Below are 22,080 nucleotides of genomic sequence, written 5' to 3' on the forward strand. Positions count from 1 at the left end.
TTACTCATCTTCATTGGGGATTGCTCAGCAGCGGCTCCGAAAAGAGCATGGTTGTGTCCCTCATAGAGAGATTCTATCAAGTAAACTTAAAAGTTACAATTTCTCAATTTGAGTGATGGCTAAGTAAAGTTGCATTCTTGTTTAGTATGTAGTTTATTTGCTTGTCAAAAAATTTGGAACTGAAGTTATGCATATTAATCAAAAGCCATATGATATGGTATAGTATGTTATGTGACACTAATTAATTGAAGAAATTGTATGTAAGACAAGTTTTGTTAGATGGGAATGATGTTAAGAGTTTAAAGCTAAAATGGTTGAGGCAGCAAATAGGACTAGTGAGTCAAGAACTGGCTTTGTTTGCGATAACAATTAGAGAAAATATGCTCTTAGAAAGATCTGATGCTGACCAAGTTGAGATTGAAGAAGCTACAAGAGTAGCCAATGCTCATTCTTTCATTATCAAACTTCCAGAGGGTTATGAAACACAAGTCAGCCAATATAGAGTTTCAATTCCTATTCTGATTTATTGGAATCAAAATTGTTTAATTTTTTGTATCATTGAAAATCTAGATGATGACTTGTAATTCTATGTTTAATTTTAGTTTTATAGTATATTTTGATAAGATCATATGGCTTTGGTCGATGACTGACAAACCCCAATTTGACGGTTTGTTTTGTATTGATTTTTGGGGATTTTATCACCTTTTACCCATATTTATTCAAGAAATAGCATGGTTTTGTATATTCTCCTTTAATTGTGCTTGAATGTGAAAACATGCTTTTTAGGACTCAAAATAGCTAAATTTAATTCACCTTGATTCTATTAGATGCCTTGATATGTTTGTTAAGTGATTTAAGGTTTAGGAGGCAAAGATTGGATCAAGGGAATGAAGAAAGAAAGCATGAAAAGTTGGAGAACTCATGAAGAAATGAAAGAACCGGAAAGCTGTCAAGCCGACCTCTTCGCACTTAATCGGCCATAACTTGAGCTACAGAGGTCCAAATGATGCGGTTTCAGTTGGGTTGGAAAGCTAACATCCGGGGCTTCGAAACGATATAAGATTTGCCATAGTTGCTACACGTATGGTGGCGCGCACGCGCAAAGTACGCGCACGTGCCGTTGCTGCCACCTAGTTCACTTAAAGCAAAACGTCGCCAACGAATTCTAATGCCTTGTGGGCCCAATCCAACTCATTTCTGATGCTATTTAACCCAAGGAGTGAAGAGGGAAACATGTGTTAGTTACCAATTAGTTTAGTTTAGCTTTGTAGTTAGTTTCTAGAGAGAGAAGCTCTCACTTCTCTCTAGAATTAGGATTAGGTTTAGTTCAATAATCTTAGATCTAGATTTTAATTCATGCTTTCATCTCCTTCTATCTCTCAATTCTTTGTTGCTACATTCATCTTCTTCCATTCTTTAGTTGTAATTTCCTTTATGTTGTTCTTATATTTTGTTGTAGATCTACTTTTGCTCCTTCTATTTTCTCTCAATTCAATTAGAGGTAATTCATAATAATTGTGTTCCTTTTGATTGTTGTTGTTAATTCATTGCCATAATTGTTGTTAGATTCTATTTTTGTTATCAAATCACTTTGCTTTTCCTTTATGCCTTCTAAGTGTTTGATGAAATGCTTGGTTGGATTTTAGTATAGATTTTGTTCCTCTTGGCTATGGTAGAGTAACTAGTGACGCTTGAGTTATCTAATTCCTTTGTTGATTGATAATTGGAGAGATTGCTAATTAGTTTGGAGTGCACTAAAGCTAGTCTTTCCTTGGGAGTTGGCTAGGACTTGTGGCTCAAGTCAATTCATCCACTTGACTTTCCTTTAATTAGTAAGAGTTAACTAAGTGGTAGCAATGAACAATTCTCATCACAATTGAAAAGGATAACTAGGATAGGACTTCTAGTTCTCACACCTTTCCAAGAGCCTTTTATAATTTTTAGTTTATTTTCATTGCCATTTACTTTTCATGCTCCCTATCCAAAACCCCAAAATAACTCATAACCAATAACAAGACACTTTATTGTAATTCCTAGGGAGAACGACCCGAGGTCCAATACTTCGGTTTATAAATTTTAGGGGTTTGTACTAGTGACAAACAACTTTTTGTATGAAAGGATTAGTGATTGGTTTAGAAACTATACTTGCAACGAGAATTCATTTGTGAAATTCTAAACCATCAAAAATCCAATCGTCAAAAATGGCGCCGTTGCCGGGGAATTGCAATGGTGTTATGTTATTGGTTATTGTACATATGTGAATAGTGTGAATATCTTGCTTTTTGCTTTATTTGCTAGTTGTAGAATTTTATTTCTCTTATTTTCCATTATCTTTTGATTTTTGTTTTCTCTTTCCATTATGAATTCTCATTTTGGCTATGAGTGTGATTACAACTATGTTGTAGGTGATGAGGACTACAATGAAGATGTGTATCAAGAATGGGATAACCAAAGGTGGGAAGAGCCACATGCACATGATCAATCTTCATGGCAACAACCTCCACCAATACACTATGAAGAAGAGCCATTCTTTGATACATATCAATCTAATGGCTATGGTGAACTCCCTTGTGACTTTCAAGAACCACCACCATATGCCTATGAGCCATACCCTCAACATGACCCTCAACCACACTCACAAGCCTATTTTCAACAAACACCTCCATATGACCATGATCCTTACCCACCATACCAACCTCCTTTTGAACCATATGAGCCATACATGGAACCACAATTCCAAGATTACTACTCCCAAGAACCACTTCAATACACACCACCACCTCACCAAGAAGAACCACCTTCCTATAATGAACCCTTTCTCCAAGACAATGAACCTTCTTATCCACTCCAACCTCTAATGGATGGAACCCTTGGTGTTCTTCTTCAAGGACATGAGGAGATGACAAGGGATGTGCAACAATTCATGACCGCCTTGGATGCAGTGGTAAACCGGTTAGCATCCCAACTTTTGGACACTCAAGGAACTCCCATGGCTCAAGAAGAGCATAGCATGAAGGAGAGATTGGAAACTCCGGTGGAAAAAGAGGAAGGCTACTTTGTGTTAGAACAATTGGAGGAACCTATGACCATTGAAGAAGAGGAAGAAGTGGTTGAAGACTTAGGAGATGCGGAACTTCCATGGGAAGCTAAAATCAAAGAAAATCCCTCCAAGAAGAGTAAATTTGATGTTGAGGAGGAATATGCACAACCTCCAAGGCATATTCTATATGAAGACTTGGAGAGAATGAAGCAAGAATTGAGTTCCCTTGGTGATGAAGATCATGCATCCAACCATCTTGGTGGTGAATCCTTTGAATTTGAAGAACCTTCTCCCAATGAGATAGAAAGCAATGTGGAGGTAGATTTCTCTCAACCTCCCATTTATGATTTGAGTGATGAGGAAGAGTTAGATGAAATTGATGAACAAAGGATTGGAAGTGAAGAAGCTTATGAAGAGGTGGAGATTAATAAGGAAGAACACAAGGGAGTAAAGCTTGCTAGCACGTTGGAGATACCTCTCCCCAAGCCACCACCATCCATTCTTTCATTCAAGTGGGTAAATTCCTTATACTCAAGCTTTATTATTCCCCTTGAATATGGTTTGCTTGAGACGGATGGTCAACTTAGACATATTTGTGGCTTTAAAAGCAAAAAGGAAATGGCTAGTGGTTGGAAACATTATTCTAGGCTCATTATGGTTGCATGTTCAAAGCTTAATTGCACGGTTTGGTATAGAGCTAGATTGTTTGGGTCTAGGGGAATGTTTGGTCACTTTATTGAGAATTCTAAGGTCATGCCACCCAAATGGAATAATGATAATCAACTTGAAGATGGGTGTGGAAATAAGATATGGGATCCGGGAATATATGAGGATCAATTTTGGGAGCCCATGGTTTGTGAAGAACTCCATCAAGGCTTGAAGATATTAAAATTGAAGAATGGAGCTTATTGGAGATTCAAGCATTGGTGGATGTTCAAGGATAGCTTCAAGCACAAGCCACCTTGAGAGGAGCTCCCCATAAGTCCAACTTAAGGACAATAAACAAAAGTGCTAGGTGGGAGACAACCCACCATGGTAAAATCCTTTCATTTTCTCTTTTGTATATATTGGTAGAATTAGTTTAATTTCATATTTTGTTTAGTTAGTTGAGTATGTTTGGTAGTTTAAGTATGTTAAATAAGGTTTTATGGTGTTTTGGTAGCTGTTTGGAGGTTTGGAATGCTTGGATTGGTGCAAAAACATAGAAAAAAAATTTTTGAAAAACAGAGCACCATCCACGCGTACGCGTACATGGCGCGTACGCGCACTTACAGCATTTCTGACCATCCACGCGCGTGCGCCATGCGTGCGTACGCGTGGATTGAGAAGTTCCAACCTCCATACATTTTCCAGAGAGTTGTGCCTGCGCCGCGCCAACGTTGTGCCTCTGGCACAAACCCCACTTGCGAACACGCGCACATGACGCGTACGCGCCACTCTCGAAATAAGCCAACGACGTGCGCGCGCCATGCGTGCGTACGCGCGGATTTCTTTCTCCCATCCACTTTTCTTTTCTTCTCCTCTTTCCAATTCTTTCCTTCTCCTTTCTTCTTCCCTTCTCCTACCCCTCATCCAACACTTCCAAACACCATGGATAACCATTTATTTTAGTTAGTTAATTAGTTAGTTGGTTAGTTAATTAGTTAGTTTTAGTTTAGTTTTCATTTTATTTTCTCTCTTTTCATCATAAGTGTTGGAGTATTGACTTTGTTTACTATACATTGCTATATCCCTTATTGCCTAAATGCTATTTTAGCATGAATGTTTTTAGATAATCTTTGTTGGATTCTATGATTGAGGTTATATTTTGTTACTTGGTTTTGAGTTCTTCATGCTTACCTTTTGAAAAAAAATACCAAGTGATGAGAATTGTCTTCGAGCTTATAACTCTTTTGAATTGCATGTTGTAGCTAGCCACCATGTGATTTGGATCCTTTTCCCTCGATTAGGCAACCTCTTGATGGATGATGTTGTGCATTTACCTTAATGCATTGTATTTCATGATTATATCCATCCATATGTTTGACTTGAATGCTTTCATACTTCTCTAATGCTTGTCTTACCTTACAAGCTTACTTAAAGCATCTCAAGCACACTAGGATAAGTGAAGTGCATGCTTCTTTTGTGACATAGCTTTTATGCTAATGTGTATTCTAAACCGTGCAATTTAGAATTCACACACCTAATATTTCTTAATGTCACACTAATTCACTCACTCAATTCTAGTGATTTACCTCATTCCAACAATGTATGCTTCCTTGCTTTTATATCTTCTCATCTTATGGTGTTATATTTTTGTTTTTCATAACAAATGCACCACAAGCAACCATGGAAGCGGAAGAAAGAACACATAGCAATCCGGAGAGTCGCCGTACCCCCTTGCTCATCTTTGAGTGCACCGAGGACGGTGCAAACTTTTAAGTGTGGGGAGGTCGTCCGACCGATCGGCAATCTTGGGTGACAAATTTCTAATCCAACACTTTTACATTTCATTTTAGGTTCTTAGGATTTTTACTTTCATTTTCTTATTTTTTTGCATATGCATACACAATAAGCTTAGTCAAAATAATGAGAATTTTTCAAGATTTCTATCTATAGGGAATGTCAATTGATTTAAGTGAAAACTTTTCATAGAACTTGCTTGAATTATATATATTATGGATCATGTTTTGAGCTAAGAACACAATCTTGTGAGACTTGAGCCTAATGATGTGGTTACATCTTATAACCACTTATTTTTCCTTCTTGTGTGCATTATTCTCTTTCTATGATTGTAATCTTTGATTTGTTTGATTCTTTATGTCCATTATTTTGTGTATTTATGCATTTATGTGATTGAGGCCATCATTTCATTAGCTCACTCACCCAAATAGCCTACCTTTTATCTTCCATTGTTAGCCAAATTTGAGCCTACGATTAACCCACTTGTTCTTAATTTAGCACATTACAAGCCTTAAAGCGAAAAACAATAAATGTCCTTATTTGGATCTTTGATTAGCTTAGGCTAGAGTGTGTGTATCATTCAAGTGTGGGAACCTTGGGACATTGGGTGAATAAAAGGGTAGTTTTGTATTATTATTGTAAATATTGGGAATTGGGTACATGCTCATGTATTGATTAAATGTATAGACCTTATGCATTGGTACTCTTGTATATAGTTTGAAAGAAAGAAAAAATGAGAAAAACAAAAAAAATATGAAAAGTATAGAAAAAAATGGAAAAAGAAAGAAAACGAAAAAGAAAGAAATAAAAAGGGGACAAAATGCCCCAAGGTGAAGCTCAATAAGATCAATGCATATGAGTTGTGAAATGAAAAGAAAATGCATGAGTATGTGAAAAGGTGAAAAATGGGTAGCTAGATTAGAACTTAATTGTATAGGATGTCATAGGTTAGGTGGGAAGTTTAAGCTTATCAAAGATTCAAATTTCAAGCTCACTTGACCAAATATGCATCCTACCTTGACCCTAGCCCCATTACAACCAATGAAAAGACCTCATGATACTTGTATGCATGCATGAAATAAATGTTGATTGTTAGAAGAAAAACAAATCTTGGAAAGCATGAAATAGAGGAGAATTGAGTGAATCAACCCTAAACACTTGAGCGAATAGAGTGCAAACACATCCGGTGAGGGTTTGATGCTCAATTACATGTTTTCACCTATGATCATAATTTTCATGCAAGTTTATAAAAATATTTAATAACTCAATTCAATTGTGGATTAGACTTGCTAGTCCTTAGCCCTTGTGCATATATGTTTCTTGGGAATTGATTTATTTTGACCAAGCACTTGCATTCATTTAGATAGTTGCATATAGGTAGATTGCATTTAATTAGTTTCCATTGAATAAATGCCATACCCTTACTTCATTCTTGGTTTAAGCATGAGGACATGCTTGGTTTAAGTGTGGGGAGGTTGACAAACCCCAATTTGACGGTTTGTTTTGTATTGATTTTTGGGGATTTTATCACCTTTTACCCATATTTATTCAAGAAATAGCATGGTTTTGTATATTCTCCTTTAATTGTGCTTGAATGTGAAAACATGCTTTTTAGGACTCAAAATAGCTAAATTTAATTCACCTTGATTCTATTAGATGCCTTGATATGTTTGTTAAGTGATTTAAGGTTTAGGAGGCAAAGATTGGATCAAGGGAATGAAGAAAGAAAGCATGAAAAGTTGGAGAACTCATGAAGAAATGAAAGAACCGGAAAGCTGTCAAGCCGACCTCTTCGCACTTAATCGGCCATAACTTGAGCTACAGAGGTCCAAATGATGCGGTTCCAGTTGGGTTGGAAAGCTAACATCCGTGGCTTCGAAACGATATAAGATTTGCCATAGTTTCTATACGTATGGTGGCGCGCACGCGCAAAGTACGCGCACGCGCCGTTGCTGCCACCTAGTTCACTTAAAGCAAAACGTCGCCAACGAATTCTAAAGCCTTGTGGGCCCAATCCAACTCATTTCTGATGCTATTTAACCCAAGGAGTGAAGAGGGAAACATGTGTTAGTTACCAATTAGTTTAGTTTAGCTTTGTAGTTAGTTTCTAGAGAGAGAAGCTCTCACTTCTCTCTAGAATTAGGATTAGGTTTAGTTCAATAATCTTAGATCTAGATTTTAATTCATGCTTTCATCTCCTTCTATCTCTCAATTCTTTGTTGCTACATTCATCTTCTTCCATTCTTTAGTTGTAATTTCCTTTATGTTGTTCTTATATTTTGTTGTAGATCTACTTTTGCTCCTTCTATTTTCTCTCAATTCAATTAGAGGTAATTCATAATAATTGTGTTCCTTTTGATTGTTGTTGTTAATTCATTGCCATAATTGTTGTTAGATTCTATTTTTGTTATCAAATCACTTTGCTTTTCCTTTATGCCTTCTAAGTGTTTGATGAAATGCTTGGTTGGATTTTAGTATAGATTTTGTTCCTCTTGGCTATGGTAGAGTAACTAGTGACGCTTGAGTTATCTAATTCCTTTGTTGATTGATAATTGGAGAGATTGCTAATTGGTTTGGAGTGCACTAAAGCTAGTCTTTCCTTGGGAGTTGGCTAGGACTTGTGGCTCAAGTCAATTCATCCACTTGACTTTCCTTTAATTAGTAAGAGTTAACTAAGTGGTAGCAATGAACAATTCTCATCACAATTGAAAAGGATAACTAGGATAGGACTTCTAGTTCTCACACCTTTCCAAGAGCCTTTTATAGTTTTTAGTTTATTTTCATTGCCATTTACTTTTCATGCTCCCTATCCAAAACCCCAAAATAACTCATAACCAATAACAAGACACTTTATTGTAATTCCTAGGGAGAACGACCCGAGGTCCAATACTTCAGTTTATAAATTTTAGGGGTTTGTACTAGTGACAAACAACTTTTTGTATGAAAGGATTAGTGATTGGTTTAGAAACTATACTTGCAACGAGAATTCATTTGTGAAATTCTAAACCATCAAAAATCCAATCGTCAATGACATTTCATGTAGTGTTTTAAATTTGGAAGATAGTTTAAGATATATATTAAACTATAATTATATTTTAAAATGTTTATTTTTTTGGTGACTGAAATAAATTAAACAAAGAAAAACAAAACAAACAAAACAAGGAACTGCCTAAATAGAGGGACAGTCCCGTTTAAGACTACTCTTAAACTCCTCCCAAGGTGAAAAAAGCTCCACATGCGAAAGTTGTAACTTCATCGCCATCTTTGCCATAGTATCTGCCACCGTGTTTGCATCTCTCATAATCAAACGAAAGTCAACCCGCCAATTTCAATGCATGATATCTCTTATTTTGAGCACCAGTGGATCAATAAACCCAAAACCATCTTGAGTAACAAGATTAAATGCTTCCACACAATCCGTCTCACAAATAACATCTCGTTGACCCACATCCCAAGCTAAGAGATATCCTCTCCAAATAGCAAACAATTCTCCTTGAAGAATACTATTACTCTCAATCATTCCCAAACACCCCCTTTGCCAGCTCCCATTACAATCTCTAATAACACAAGCAAAACCAACACTATCACCCGAACCAAAATAACTAGCATCACAATTAATCTTAAAAGTACCAATGGATGGGGGATTCCAAAAACCATTTAGAGTAGAGGGAAGGGACATACGTTGTAATTCAAAGATATTCCTAAGCTCCTTTTCTGAAGTTAATGCCAGATAAATCACTTTTTCCGGAGGCCAAGTTTCATCGGGATTAAAGATGTCATTATTCCTTGCTCGCTATATCCACCAAAGTCCCGAAAAGAACTTGAACGGATGCTCTCTGCTATGATACAAGAACCAGTTCTTCAAATCCAAAGGATGACAAGAAATATCCAACCTATGCCAGACAAGCTGAGCTTTGGGACAATCCCGAATACAATGTAAAACTGATTCCTGACTAGAAAGACATCTTGGACACTTATCCGATGACGACATCCCTCTTCTAAAGCGAAAACTTGCAGTAGGAAGAGCCTCCTTAAGACACAACCAAGCCAAAAATTTATGCTTTTCCGGAACAAGCTGGCGCCAAAGCCAAAGCCAATTCTCCCACTCCTCCCAACCAAACAGCTGCTTACACAACCACAAGTAACCATTGCGAGAGTTATAGACTTTGGCAGCAGACCCACTCCAATACCAACCCACTTCCGGACCTGCTTGTTCATCTGGATTGTAAGAAAGAATATTATCTTTCAGATTTTGAGATAAAGGAGAATAAAGAGTATCCAAATGCCACCTACCAACCGACCAAATATCCTGTATCCGGAGATTCGAATCAGAAATGTGAACATAATCGATCTCATTAGATAACCGTCCTTCTTTCCTCCAGCTAGAAAACCAAAAATTCTGGTTCAAATCTCCAATACACCAAGCAAACCCATCCTTCAACACTTCCCAAGCCTTGCAAAGACACCTCCAAATGGGAGAGTCCTTGTTCTTAGGATAACTAAAACAGTCATATAGAGATGATCGGTATTTGGCATCCAACAATTGGACCCATAGCTTGTTTGGCTGCTGGAAGAAAGTCCAAACTAGCTTCCCAAGAAGAGCAATATTTACACAATAAGGATCTCTAATCCCTAAACCTCCATATTTTTTTGGAGTAACCAGTACCTTCCAACTAACAAGATTCAATCCTCTTCCATCAACTTGTCCTTTCCAAAGAAAATTCCTCATCATAGACTCCAATTTACTAATGATTCTTTTGGGAAAAATAGAGACCTGCATCTGGTACGTGGGAATAGCAGCGACAACAGAATTAACCAAGCAAAGTCTACCAGCCCGATTGAGTAAACTTCCTTTCCAGCTTGCTAGCCTACTCCGAATCTTATCCAGGACACCATTGAAAGCTGAATGAGTCACCCTAGAATGGCTAAGGGTAACTCCAAGATACTTGCCCAAGTCCTAGACAAATCTGATAGAGGATACCCCAGTGAAAACCTCTTTCCTTGTTGCAGAGACATTCTTGGAGCAAAGCGCTTTAGACTTCTCCACATTAATCTTCATCCCAGATGCTTTGCAAAAAGTCTCTAAAACCAACATCACATTTTGCACTTGTCTCTTTGTAGCTTTACAGAATAGAAGCAAGTCATCCGCAAACATTAAGTGGGATATTCTTGGTCCTCCTCTAGAAATAGCAACCGGTTCCCACAAGCCCAAATCAACCTGATGACTAATAAAGCATGCCAATCGCTCCATACACAACACAAAAAGATAGGGTGACATAGGGTCTCCTTGTCTAAGACCTCGGCTAGGAGTAAAGCCATTCAGACGACTCCCATTCCAAAGAATAGATAAGGAAGAAGCAATGACACAATTCATAATCAAATTAAGTGTAGGAATAGGAAAACCAAAGCTTTTAAGGGTATGAGCTAAAAATCTCCAGTCAACTCTGTCATAAGCTTTCTCCAGATCAATCTTAAATGCCAGTGTGCCTTTCTTTGATTTAGTCTTCTTCATAAAGTGGAGGACTTCTTGGGTAATAATGATGTTGTCAAGAGTTCCTCGTCCCGGAATAAATCCTCCTTGAAGCGGGCCAACAATCTCCGCAAGATGAGGACGAAGCCTATTAACAAGGACCTTCGTGATGATCTTGTAAACTACATTGCAGAGACTAATCGGCCTGAAATCTTTCATAGATACCGGTGATTCAACTATTGGAATGAGAACTAGTAAAGTCTCCAACATTCTTGGATCAAGAGGAACACCGGAGAATGCCTGCTTAACCATCTTCCAAACATCAAGACCAATGATCTCCCAATATTCTTTGAAGAAGAAAGCTTGAAACCCATCAGGACCCGGAGCTTTAAAAGAGTTCATGTGAAAAACCGCTGCTTTGACTTCCTCCATAGTAACTGGTGCCGTAAGGTTATTGCAAGCTTCCTCATTTAGAGAAGGAAGAGGCACATCACCAAGGCAACCCAAATCAACATCATCCAAATGACAGAATAAGCTTTTATAGAAAGACTCTACTTCTTGACTCAGAACCTCTGGATCAGTTTCCCACACTCCATCCTTGAGAAAAAGACCATGAATCTTATTATGCTTCCTTCGCGCAAGAGTTTGAATATGAAAGAATCTTGTATTCCTATCCCCGAACCTTACCCACTGCTCTCTGGACTTTTGGAACCATAGGAGCTCTTCTTGCACTAGAGTATTATTATAATCATCAAGCAACTGTCGCTCTTTCTGATGCAAATAAATACTATCCACCACTTCCAAACGCTTTTGTAAATAATTAATCTGCTGCTCTAATTCACATTTCTTAACAAAAATGTTACCAAATACCTTCGAGTTAAACTCTAGTGAATTCTTCTGTACTTCCGAAAGCTTGCCATGAATTCCTCTATTACCAGACCACCATGACTGGTTCACAATATCCCTATACCCAGGATGAGTAGCCCAAGCAGCAACAAATCGGAAAGGTCGATTCTCTTTAGGCTGAGGACGACCTTTACAACGCACCAGAATAGGGCAATGATCAGACTGAAGCCTATTTAAAACTTCTGCATAAGCCTCTGGAAAGATAGATAACCAACTATTATTTATACAGACTCGATCAAGCTTTTTTGCCACGTCAACATAATTTTTCACCCTTCTGTACCAAGAAAACTGCCTCCCAATAGTCTTCAGATCAAACAAACCACTATCCCCTAATGAAGTAGCAAACATGTCTGCTCTTTGATGAGAAAACTGACAGCCCTTAGATTCATGAGAAAATTTGACTTCATTAAAATCACCAAGAACAATCCAAGGTCCTTGAAAAACCATGGATTGTGCAACAAGATAATCCCAAAGGAGAACCCTTTTATTAAATTGAGGACTGCCATAAATACCACTACACCTTCAAATTAAATTATCAAAGTGAACCTCAACAGTAACACCCTGATCAAAAGCATCAATGAACTTACAACAAACACCCTTCATAGAGGATAGAAACCAAATACCTCCCTTATGCCCCTCTGCTTCTACTATACCAACAGAGTGATACCCCAATCTTTCCCAGAATAATTTTAAATGCTGAAAAGGGGAGTGAGTTTCAACCACAATAAAGAAAACAGGTCTAAATTTCCTAACAAGTTCCTTGCAATGCACACGGGTTAACTTATTAGAAGCACCCCTAATATTCCAAACAATCATATTTAAACTATCCATAAATAATAGGGACAGAATAAATAAGAACATAAAACTCTAAACAGAATCACCAACCTCAATAGGTGGTTTGTCCTGCGGTACTGGCACACTCTGATCCTCAATAATTGCCACCTTCGGACCTCCTGACACTGCACCTGCCATGCTTCCATCTACTAAGGTTTCCTCCATTGTGCCACCATTTTTATCAACTGGCGAGTTCTGCAAGGAGGAAGGCCGAGGACGCTTCCGTAGAGAAATTCCACGACGTGCAGGAGTTCTGCGTGATGGAGATGGCGCAATTTCATGTTTTTCTCGCTTTCCCATCCTAATGCCAATTGATTTACCTCCATCACCATGCAAATTGGGTCTTGGAACCCTTCTCAAACCAAACTTGTGCTGCTTTCCATCTTGGTCCTTCAAACCTGATGACTGGCCCATTGTGAATTTTCCCTTACGGAGCACTTGTTGCCAGCCCTCTCCATCATCCATGCATGCCTCATTAACATGACCATCAGGCACGTGAGGAGCCAATGATTTCGTAACCACATCCTTCCCTTTAACAACTCCTAATTTCTCACCCAAATTACGAGGATTCTCACCCAAAACACGAGCTTCTGATTCAGCCTCTTGTTGAATCTCATGATTGTTGTGTGGCACTAGTGTCGGGGCTTCATTATTTTTTTCATCACCAAAGGAATTCCCGTTTCCTTCCAATGACTCCTTCTCCATGCATAACGATTTATCATGCCCATATCGTGCACAAGTAGCACAAATCAACGGTAAACTCTCGTACTCCACTTCATAAGTCACACCTTCCACTATAATATGTTTGATTACAGGCAACTCAAGATTAATTTGAACACAAGCTCGAGCATATTTTCCTCTTTCTGCAAGCTTAGTAGCCAAATCTACTTTCACCGGAATCCCTATTGCAGAAGCAATTCGCAGCATTGCTTGTTCCTGGTAGCACCAAATTGGAAGTCCCGAGACTCGAATCCATACCAGCGTTGATCCAAAGGATTTTTCGCATGGCCTAAAATCCACATCCCATGGCTTTACTGCAACATAGTGACCGTCTATCAACCACGGGCCACCAAGAATGACTTTCTCACGATCCGCAGCAATATCAAATTTAACCAAAAAATACCCAAACCCCACATCCAACAAATCAAACCCTCCTTTGATGCGCCATACTATCCGAAGCTTATGCATGAGAGCCGTGTAGCCATAATGCTTATCCAGCACCTTGATCACGATGGCTTCCTTATAAGGTTCAGCTAGACAACTCTTTGCCTCCTTGGTAAAATTGACACTTGGTGGACGAGAATCACCCTGCTTACCTGTCACCGTCGCGATACCATCCCCAGATAAAGACCCTACTAATGCAAAGGCCTTAGACTTTTCTGCACCAATGACTTTATCTCTAAAAGAGACCTTGGATGGCTTTTCTAACCCCTCTCGAGAAGAACCCTCCTTAACACCGGATACACACCCACCCACGCTCTCCCCTTATCTCTTCCGATGGCATGGCCATCTTCCTCACTGTGTTTCACCCTCAACCGTTCGCCCCCGCTCTCTCCTTCTCTCATTCTCCTTGAGTACGGAGTACGTACTCTTTCTCTGCTAGGTTTTTTTTTATGATCTATCTAATTTAGATCACGATTTGAAAATTATTTATAATTTATTTATTATTTTATATTTTTTATTTCAAAACAGTTTTTTCGGTTAAATCATGGTTGAATCGGTTGAACCAGTAAACCAGTGAACCAGTAACTAAAACGGTTCGATGACCGATTCGGTTCTCAGAACCTTGGTAAATTGTGTACTAGTAGTAAATCGAATTAACTAGCATTAAAATGGTTAATTCAAATTTCGAATTCAATGAATTCGATTTATTTAAATATATGAAACACTACTAATTCGAATCTGTTTAATTCGATTTAATACTAGAAGACCTAATTTAAATTCATTGAATTCAATTTATATAAATATATGAATGAATACATACATATAACGTTAGAACTTTTGTGTAATATTAGTATGTGTTTGGTTTATACATGTATTTTATTCATAAATATATCTATTTAAAATCCGATCTCTAACGTTATTTTTTTAGAATATATATTTAACATTTGTTTATTTTTGTCACATTTCGAAAATTTATTTATGTTAATATCATTTTTGAAATTTTTGTCAAGATGCAAACTTTTATGGTTGTTTACTCTTACAAATTATTCAATAAAACTGATAGAGGTTACATCGAAGGTCACAATCCAGTTACTTACATATACGAGGTTGTCATAGCGTTTAAGGTGGTATGTAGTTACGCCCCTGCTAACTAGTAGAAAGTTCATCATCAATGCCATATGAAAACAACTGATCCTCCTTTTCTTCTTTACCTTAAAATCCTCGTCCATTTTAATTTCCATTCTAATGGCGATGTTTTCCAACAATACCACTGCTCTGAAAACAAAATTTTAGATATGCACAACTTGTTTAATAATACGCTAACATAATACAAGGAGGCACTAAAGTGGCAACATAAGTAGTTCAGATTTCACTGTCAATGATAAGCTCTGCTGCAATGCTCATTGTCCCAATCCCACCACAACCCAATAAGGCTAGAGCAAGTTCTTCCTCATACAGTTGCCTCAGCCCATTGCTTAGTCTCTTTAACACATCTACATCCACTTCTAGCACCCAAATTGGCGTGCAACCGATCATCAGGCTCACAAACCCAGACACATAGGCTCGCCAAGTAGCCGAATCACACCCGAGCGATATCTTACCATCAAGTGCACTTGCCAGAAACTCCATGTGGATGCCTAATATGTGTGGACGTCGCTTTGAAGCAGATGAAGATGAATCAACCCCCCAGGCAAAAGCCCCGCAAAGTACTGCAAAGTAAGCAAGTGCATACCCACCAAGCATTGCAACCATTCCATCTGATTTCTCTTCCATCTGAGATCGGTGAACAGATATAAACCATGAAGGAAGAGTTTCTTTCATTAGTAGTTGAACCAGCATTAACCCTCCTGATAACCACACTAGAGAAGCTGCTAGGGAAGCTGCAAGCTTCACCTGGGTCATCGATGCAGCAAGTGAAACCTGTCCATATTTTGTGCCACCTTTGGTTGCTTTCAACTTTTCCAATTTTTCCCTTGGAAGGCCACTGGATACAATTTCCCTCACCGAGTGCATCAAGATTGAGAGAATCTCTTCAGTCAGGAACACGACATCTCTAACTGATCGATAGACACGTAGATAGAGAATCCCGGGAGCTACAGGGCAAATCCCTCCACATAAATGGGATTTAAATCCATGGCCAAGGAGAGCTCCAACACCACCATTGGATGATAAAGGATAGCTGTTCATACCAAGGGTAGCTGTGAAGCAGCTTTTAAGGAGTTGGACAACTGCGTCAGTGTTGTGGAGGAAAACAGTTCTTGATGCCGAGAAGATAAGGAAGTCAGTCCAACGTTTTGCCTTTTGTGTCCACAAGGAACCCACAATTGGCATGCAAGGCCATGGACAACTTGCAGCAAGGGACTCGAGTGCTGGGCCAGCTAAATTAAGAAAACGCTCCGCAGCTCTGTCTAGTTTGTAGGTAATAGTAAGGCTCACAAAGGCAGCCAAGGGCAGTGGAAGCGTGGCAGGAGAGCTTCCTCCTGCAAGCATGAATAAAGAATACATTTCATAAACACCAATTGGATATATTTAATCAGCACAAGAAGGATGAAATATGAATTGTATTGATACAGATTGTAATTAAAAATATGTTGGTACTTCGCATCTTGAGAAAGCATTTAGAATATACTAGGATCAGACGAGTGAACCTGGAGCTAGACTTGGCACATGAACACCAGTTGCAGCTACAATTTTCTTGATCTCTTCCTCAACAATCAGTAGATTTGCAGCAGGACTTGGCCAATCTGTTCCATTCATAAATACTGGTTTCCAAACGCCACGAGTTACTTCTGCAGAGAAGTAACTTACTATGGAGGCCAGAGATGCAGGAAGAAAATCAGCTAAATCTTTAAGCCCTGACATTAAGGAGAGCATTATGCTACTATGACACTGTTGCATGCATCAAGGAACATCTACTTGAATATTGCTTAATCTGATTTTAGAGGCCAAATATAGGGAAGTTTTGACGAGTTTTGGCAAATTTTTAAGGTTTGGAAACAGATTATCTTCCGTAACATAGAAGAGATATTTTAAAACGTATTTGGTGTGTTCCCTTGGATTTATTTGATTAAAACACATACCTATTGCTAACTCACGTGGAGATAGTCTTCCATGTGCACACGCAGTGAGAGCGGCATCAACTACAAAGGGAATTGCTTCCAGAATATCCCAAGCAGGCAATTTTGGCCTTAAAGAGGCATCATCATTCCCAGGTCCAGAAGAGCTACTGCTTCCGGATATTGTAATTGAATTCTGGTTTCCTCTATTAATCTTTTTGGTCATCATGTTAAGTAGCCCTTCAACAATCTGATGAAAAGGGGTTCCATGGACAAGACCCGAGAGTGTTGAAGCTATACACGCTTGATGCTGCCGATACCAGGCTTTCAATTTAGGAAAAGAGTCAACAAATACAGAATCTGGTGATGATAAACTTGCAATTGTTGACAGTCTCATTCGATTTCTATCGTTGTGGACACTACTGGTCGACATTAAGTGGGAGTTTCGTACCAATAATAGGTATTCAGGAGTTAATTGAGAACCAACAGTTGGTACATCTCCAATTCCATGTTCAAGAGGAGGACGATCAAACCTCCACAGTCTCAAAAGAAGAATGAATGCATTGGAAAACACAGCATGAGCAGATATTTCTTCCCCTGATGTTAGTTTCCATGAGACATTAGGGACACAAGACCCAAAAACTTCACAGATTGGCATCAAGGAACATGCAAGCGTTGGAACCTGATTGGTGATTTGCACATTGCATTAGTTCAAATCAATATAATTTCATAAAATCTTTCATTGCGGAATATAAATTCAACTTACCAAGCCATGTAGTGAAAATATTTGAACACAATCAACAGGTGCAATTCCAACTATTACTACGTTTATCAGCCGAGCATAATTAATCAAATGATTATATCCTTCAGTGTTCTCAGCTGGCTTTGATGGAGATAATAACCTGATGATAAACTGAACAGTGTGTTCCTGCATGAAATAGAGAGCTAATTGCGTTGAAGAGGATTACATAAAAATAAAATAAAATATTAAATGCTAGTAGAATAGTTAAGTAGTCTTCAACTTTAATACCTGTATATTCCATCCCCGAATTAGTGATGCCCCGCAAAGAATGGAAGCAGCAAATATCTTTTCATCTTCTGATCCTCCGGTTGCAACTTTGAATATTTTCTCCAATTCTGCTAAGCTTCCATCAAATCCAGTAGCGTAATTTCAGTTGCTTTACCTTTTTGGTAAATTTACAAATAAGAGCATCTGACATACCTGGCTTCAGGAAAGAGAAAGAGGCAAAGAGCAACTGAAGACCAGGCCATGATTTTTGTGTGGAAAAAAAAAAAAAAAAAAAAAACTAAAAGCTAACCACTAACGAACACCTAAATATGAAGCAGAATGCGTATATTACCTTGAAGCAGGACTTGAAACCAGAGCATTTGCCATCACTGAGGTAAGAGGTGCTCCCTTCATAAATGATGCCCACCCAGGTACTTGAGCTTGCATGCACTGAGGCAATTGATTGATTCGTCCATTCACATAACCTGGCCATAAATATGCAGATGTGTCGAGTAGGCCGCGAGCAATGCATGCCTCAACTATCAGATGATGCATGTTTCCAGCTGAAAAAGAGAACATTGTTAAAAACTTTATCTAAGATCCGGACATAATATTCCTTTTCCTGATTGATACTGAAAGCAAATATCTCTTACAACAGTCAATAGGCATCTCCTTCATCCCAAGGCAATCAAAATATGCACTTCCTGGTGTGATTCCAGAAACAAATAGCATTGCTTTTGCAGCAGCTTGGTTAGCATAAGCAACAACAGATTGAGGTGGAGTGAGCAAGCTATGATAATTGCTTAAAACCTGTAGACTTGATACTAAATCATTGCGACACTTTCCAGGTACCCTTTCCTCTTTCCATTGATCGGTAGGTCCAGTCTCTGTTTCATCAACTGGTGTCCTTTCCTCCTCCTCAATAAGATCAGCAATAACAATAGGTATAATACCCAAGAGCATGCATAAGCGAGTATCAAGACGAGGCATAGGACCCTCAATAGGCTCCCTTTCCTGGAATCATGTAAAAAAACAAAAACCTCATAAAGGGAGTAGCCCAAAACTTCAGTTATAAACAAACTGGTTACCAGAGGAGGAGTTCTACCCTCTGCACAAGACGAAGAGCTGCTAACCAAAGACCTAAAAATGTGTCATGCCAAGACGTGCCATTTATTGCTCGTAGTGTCCTTACCAAACCTACGAAGAATACATTCATCTAGTAAGTACCTGTTTAAAAGTAAAAGAGATGGCATCTGACAATTCAATCATATTTCCATGGTCAAACCCAGTCATACCACTAATTATTTCGATACCACTTGTTGTGCTAACTTGATAGCCATCCATGGCATCTTCCAGTACCAGATCAAGAGGAATCCAAATAGCAGAATGACTAGCACCATGGCAGAGTGAAGCAGAGGAAGAAAGATATTCAAAACCCATGACTGCATGGAACTTTTGCTGTGAACTTGTTTTGCATTCTCTAGTCAACACCATATACTTATCTGAAGTCAATTGCAAAAATGCTTCAGGACTCAAAGTTCCTGAATTCCTCAATGCTGATGAATTTGCTGCCAGGAGCTGCAGACGCTGAACAAAGCTAAACCAGTGTGCAGGCCTGAAAAAATTAGCAGAAAGATGTTGTTGAGCTGATACGACTTCAGAAGAGCCAGAAATTCTAGTCTTCACTGAAATAGTTTCATAAAGGATAATAAACAAGAGCAGTGGAAATTCATGAACTACATACGTTGAGGAAAGCCAATATAACAGGGACAAACACTCACAAGTTACGACGAGCCAAGCAAAGAATCCTTGAAGATACTTTGTCCTGCATAAATTTCCCAATAATCTCAACAGCCGCAAGAGTATTTGCATTTTGCAACTGTTCATGAAACTCAGTCTTCTTAGTGCTATAATTTTCATGCCATTCCATTTCTTGGTACAGTGCTCCCCATCTGGACTTCTTTTCAGGAGTGAGTTCCAGCAATCCCTCGTCATCCAACGATGCATCAAGCAGCTGCCAAACAATCGAGAAAACTAATTCAACCACGAGAACTCCAGGCTCACTTTGTGAAGTTCCAAATATTTGCGAAAGATGAAGAACATCATCAATAGATTTCATGATCCTGCCCAAATCAGAAAGAGAGAGGTACATAAACTAATACATCACCAAACGCCATAACAGATCCTATCATTAATTATACATAACTAACTAAACAAAGACATGAAGAAGACATATGAAAAAAAAAAAAAAAGGAAGGTTGGTTACTTTGGATAATTCGGTGTGTTAATGTGAGATTTAAGTTGAAAAGCATGTCTTCTGAGAAGTTCCAAGTAGAGTCTATAGGCGGCAGGTTGAGAGCGTCTACATGGAATAACCCTGCAAAAACACCGATAAATCAATCAATAATTTACATGAGATGGTCATATTATATCAGAATATCAGATACACACAATAAGAGAGAAACCTGAGAGATAGAAGAGAGAGAAGGAAAATCGGTGGAACGAAGTTGAGAAGAAGGGCTTTTTCTAGAAACTTCCAGAGAATTGGAACATTGTTGTCCCAGCATATGTAGGAGACTAGCACCTCCGCCAGCTCCAAGGAGGGGAGGGACTCTCCAGCCGCCTTCAGATTTGAATACACCTCAACCGCCCACAGCACCGCATCGGTCTCCTTTTTCTGCGCCGCCTTCGTCACCTCCACCACCACCTCTCCCCACGGCCTCATTCCTCCGCAAACCTCCATCCTTTGCCCATTCAGTAGTATAATTGCTACTATTATTACTATGTAAGGTTCCAAGATTCACTTTTAGTGTGTGGATCGGTTGTTTCATATGAGTGTTCATGTACTAGAAACAAAAGAAAAGTCAGCTTCCCCGTGGAATTAAATTACTACTTTGGCCTTCCAATGAGGAGAGAAAGAATCGTGGTTTGGGGATAAGGACAGAGAGTAAGATTCAAAGCGATTGGATCTCCACACTGTAGATGGAGGCCGAGGAGTATTTGCGTGGGGCCCACTTAACACTGTCAACCCAAGTGTACTATCATAAGGAATTTGCAGAGGTATATATAGCAGGGTGGTTGAACTTTTGAGGCGATGACATTTTGCAACGAACCATGTTTGTTGGGTTAGGTAGAGATGATGACTGCAGCACTATATAGCACTACTCACTCAGGTCACGTGGGTCCCACATTTTTGCCTGCCTTTTGTTCCACTATCGGAACTTGAAGCATCTCCCCAATCTTCATCCCCCTTCTCTGTGTATGCGGCTTATGATTGAATTGGTGGTAGGTAAAGTACAAGTGCCTTTTAATTGATTCCTATGCCATGTGCTTCACTACTGTTTGATCAAGCAAACAGTTACATGATATGGTTCTACCCCTAGTGCAATCAAACATAGATGTTGTGCTATATCCAGTAATAAGTGAGCTGTGAACCACATAATTACATTACAAAATTAAAATATTTCTGTAGGATTGTTTTCATGAACACTAACGTCGTTATCTGAAGTGGGATAATAATAACTTTGTACACTCGGTAATGCTAATCATAAGAAATAAGAATTGAGAAATAAATCGACTTGGTCTGTGCTTGTTTGTGGAGAAAAGCCCCCACCATTGGCAAGTGGTTTCTTTGATGGTCGTCATTTACAATTTTGCACATTCGCTTGGAATCAGTGAATCACGCCACCAACTCTACTTTCATCAATAGTTAGGCCTTCCTAATACTTCTTTAAATACCAATTAGATTAGTCAAACTAGTGTTAATTTGTTAAACAACTTAGCTTAATGTTTGTAGTTTATCGCTTTTCTTTTGTGTGATCGCAATTCTGCTCCTACAAGTAAGCATTAAGATGCACTTTCGTTATGAATAAATTAATTGTATAAGTTGTTTTAACAGGAAATAGTTTATATATATATATATATATATATATATATATATATATATATATATATATATATATTATTTTTATATTAAAATAATCAAATCTGTGATAACAAAATTTGTTTATAATAGTATAATAATTTTTTTTTATAAAATATCAAATATGTATAATGAGAATGACTAATTAATAACTACTTTTTAATATACAAGTTAATTTTTATATAGGTAAACTAGAAGACAATACTATCAAAAGAAAAGTATTATTTATAGACAAAA

General features: G+C 38.3%; 1 protein-coding gene and 1 pseudogene across 2 annotated transcripts; both read right to left on the reverse strand.

Moving 5' to 3' along the window:
- Positions 1-8,651: 8,651 nt before the first annotated feature.
- Positions 8,652-15,085, reverse strand: LOC107636746 (uncharacterized; annotated as a pseudogene).
- LOC107637716 (mediator of RNA polymerase II transcription subunit 33A) lies at positions 15,036-21,317 on the reverse strand. Of its 2 annotated transcripts, XM_016341077.3 has the most exons (12): positions 20,387-21,317; positions 20,188-20,298; positions 19,703-20,044; positions 19,217-19,536; positions 19,027-19,118; positions 18,575-18,935; positions 18,274-18,484; positions 17,943-18,057; positions 17,679-17,840; positions 16,937-17,594; positions 16,505-16,711; positions 15,036-16,336 (listed from the first exon to the last, which is right to left on the reverse strand). In XM_016341077.3, the coding sequence occupies exons 1-12, from the start codon at positions 20,662-20,664 to the stop codon at positions 15,219-15,221; spliced, it is 3,975 nt and encodes a 1,324-aa protein (XP_016196563.1). In that variant the 5' UTR covers positions 20,665-21,317; the 3' UTR covers positions 15,036-15,218. The 2 variants fall into 2 exon arrangements, with proteins under 2 accessions (XP_016196563.1, XP_088358144.1); XM_088502018.1 differs by lacking the exon at positions 20,387-21,317 and having other exon boundaries at positions 19,703-19,935; positions 20,188-20,301.
- Between the last annotated feature and the right edge of the window lie 763 nt (positions 21,318-22,080).

Source organism: Arachis ipaensis, chromosome B1 (assembly GCF_059453495.1).
Source record: "Arachis ipaensis isolate K30076 ecotype BB chromosome B1, ASM5945349v1, whole genome shotgun sequence".
Lineage (NCBI taxonomy): Eukaryota > Viridiplantae > Streptophyta > Magnoliopsida > Fabales > Fabaceae > Arachis > Arachis ipaensis.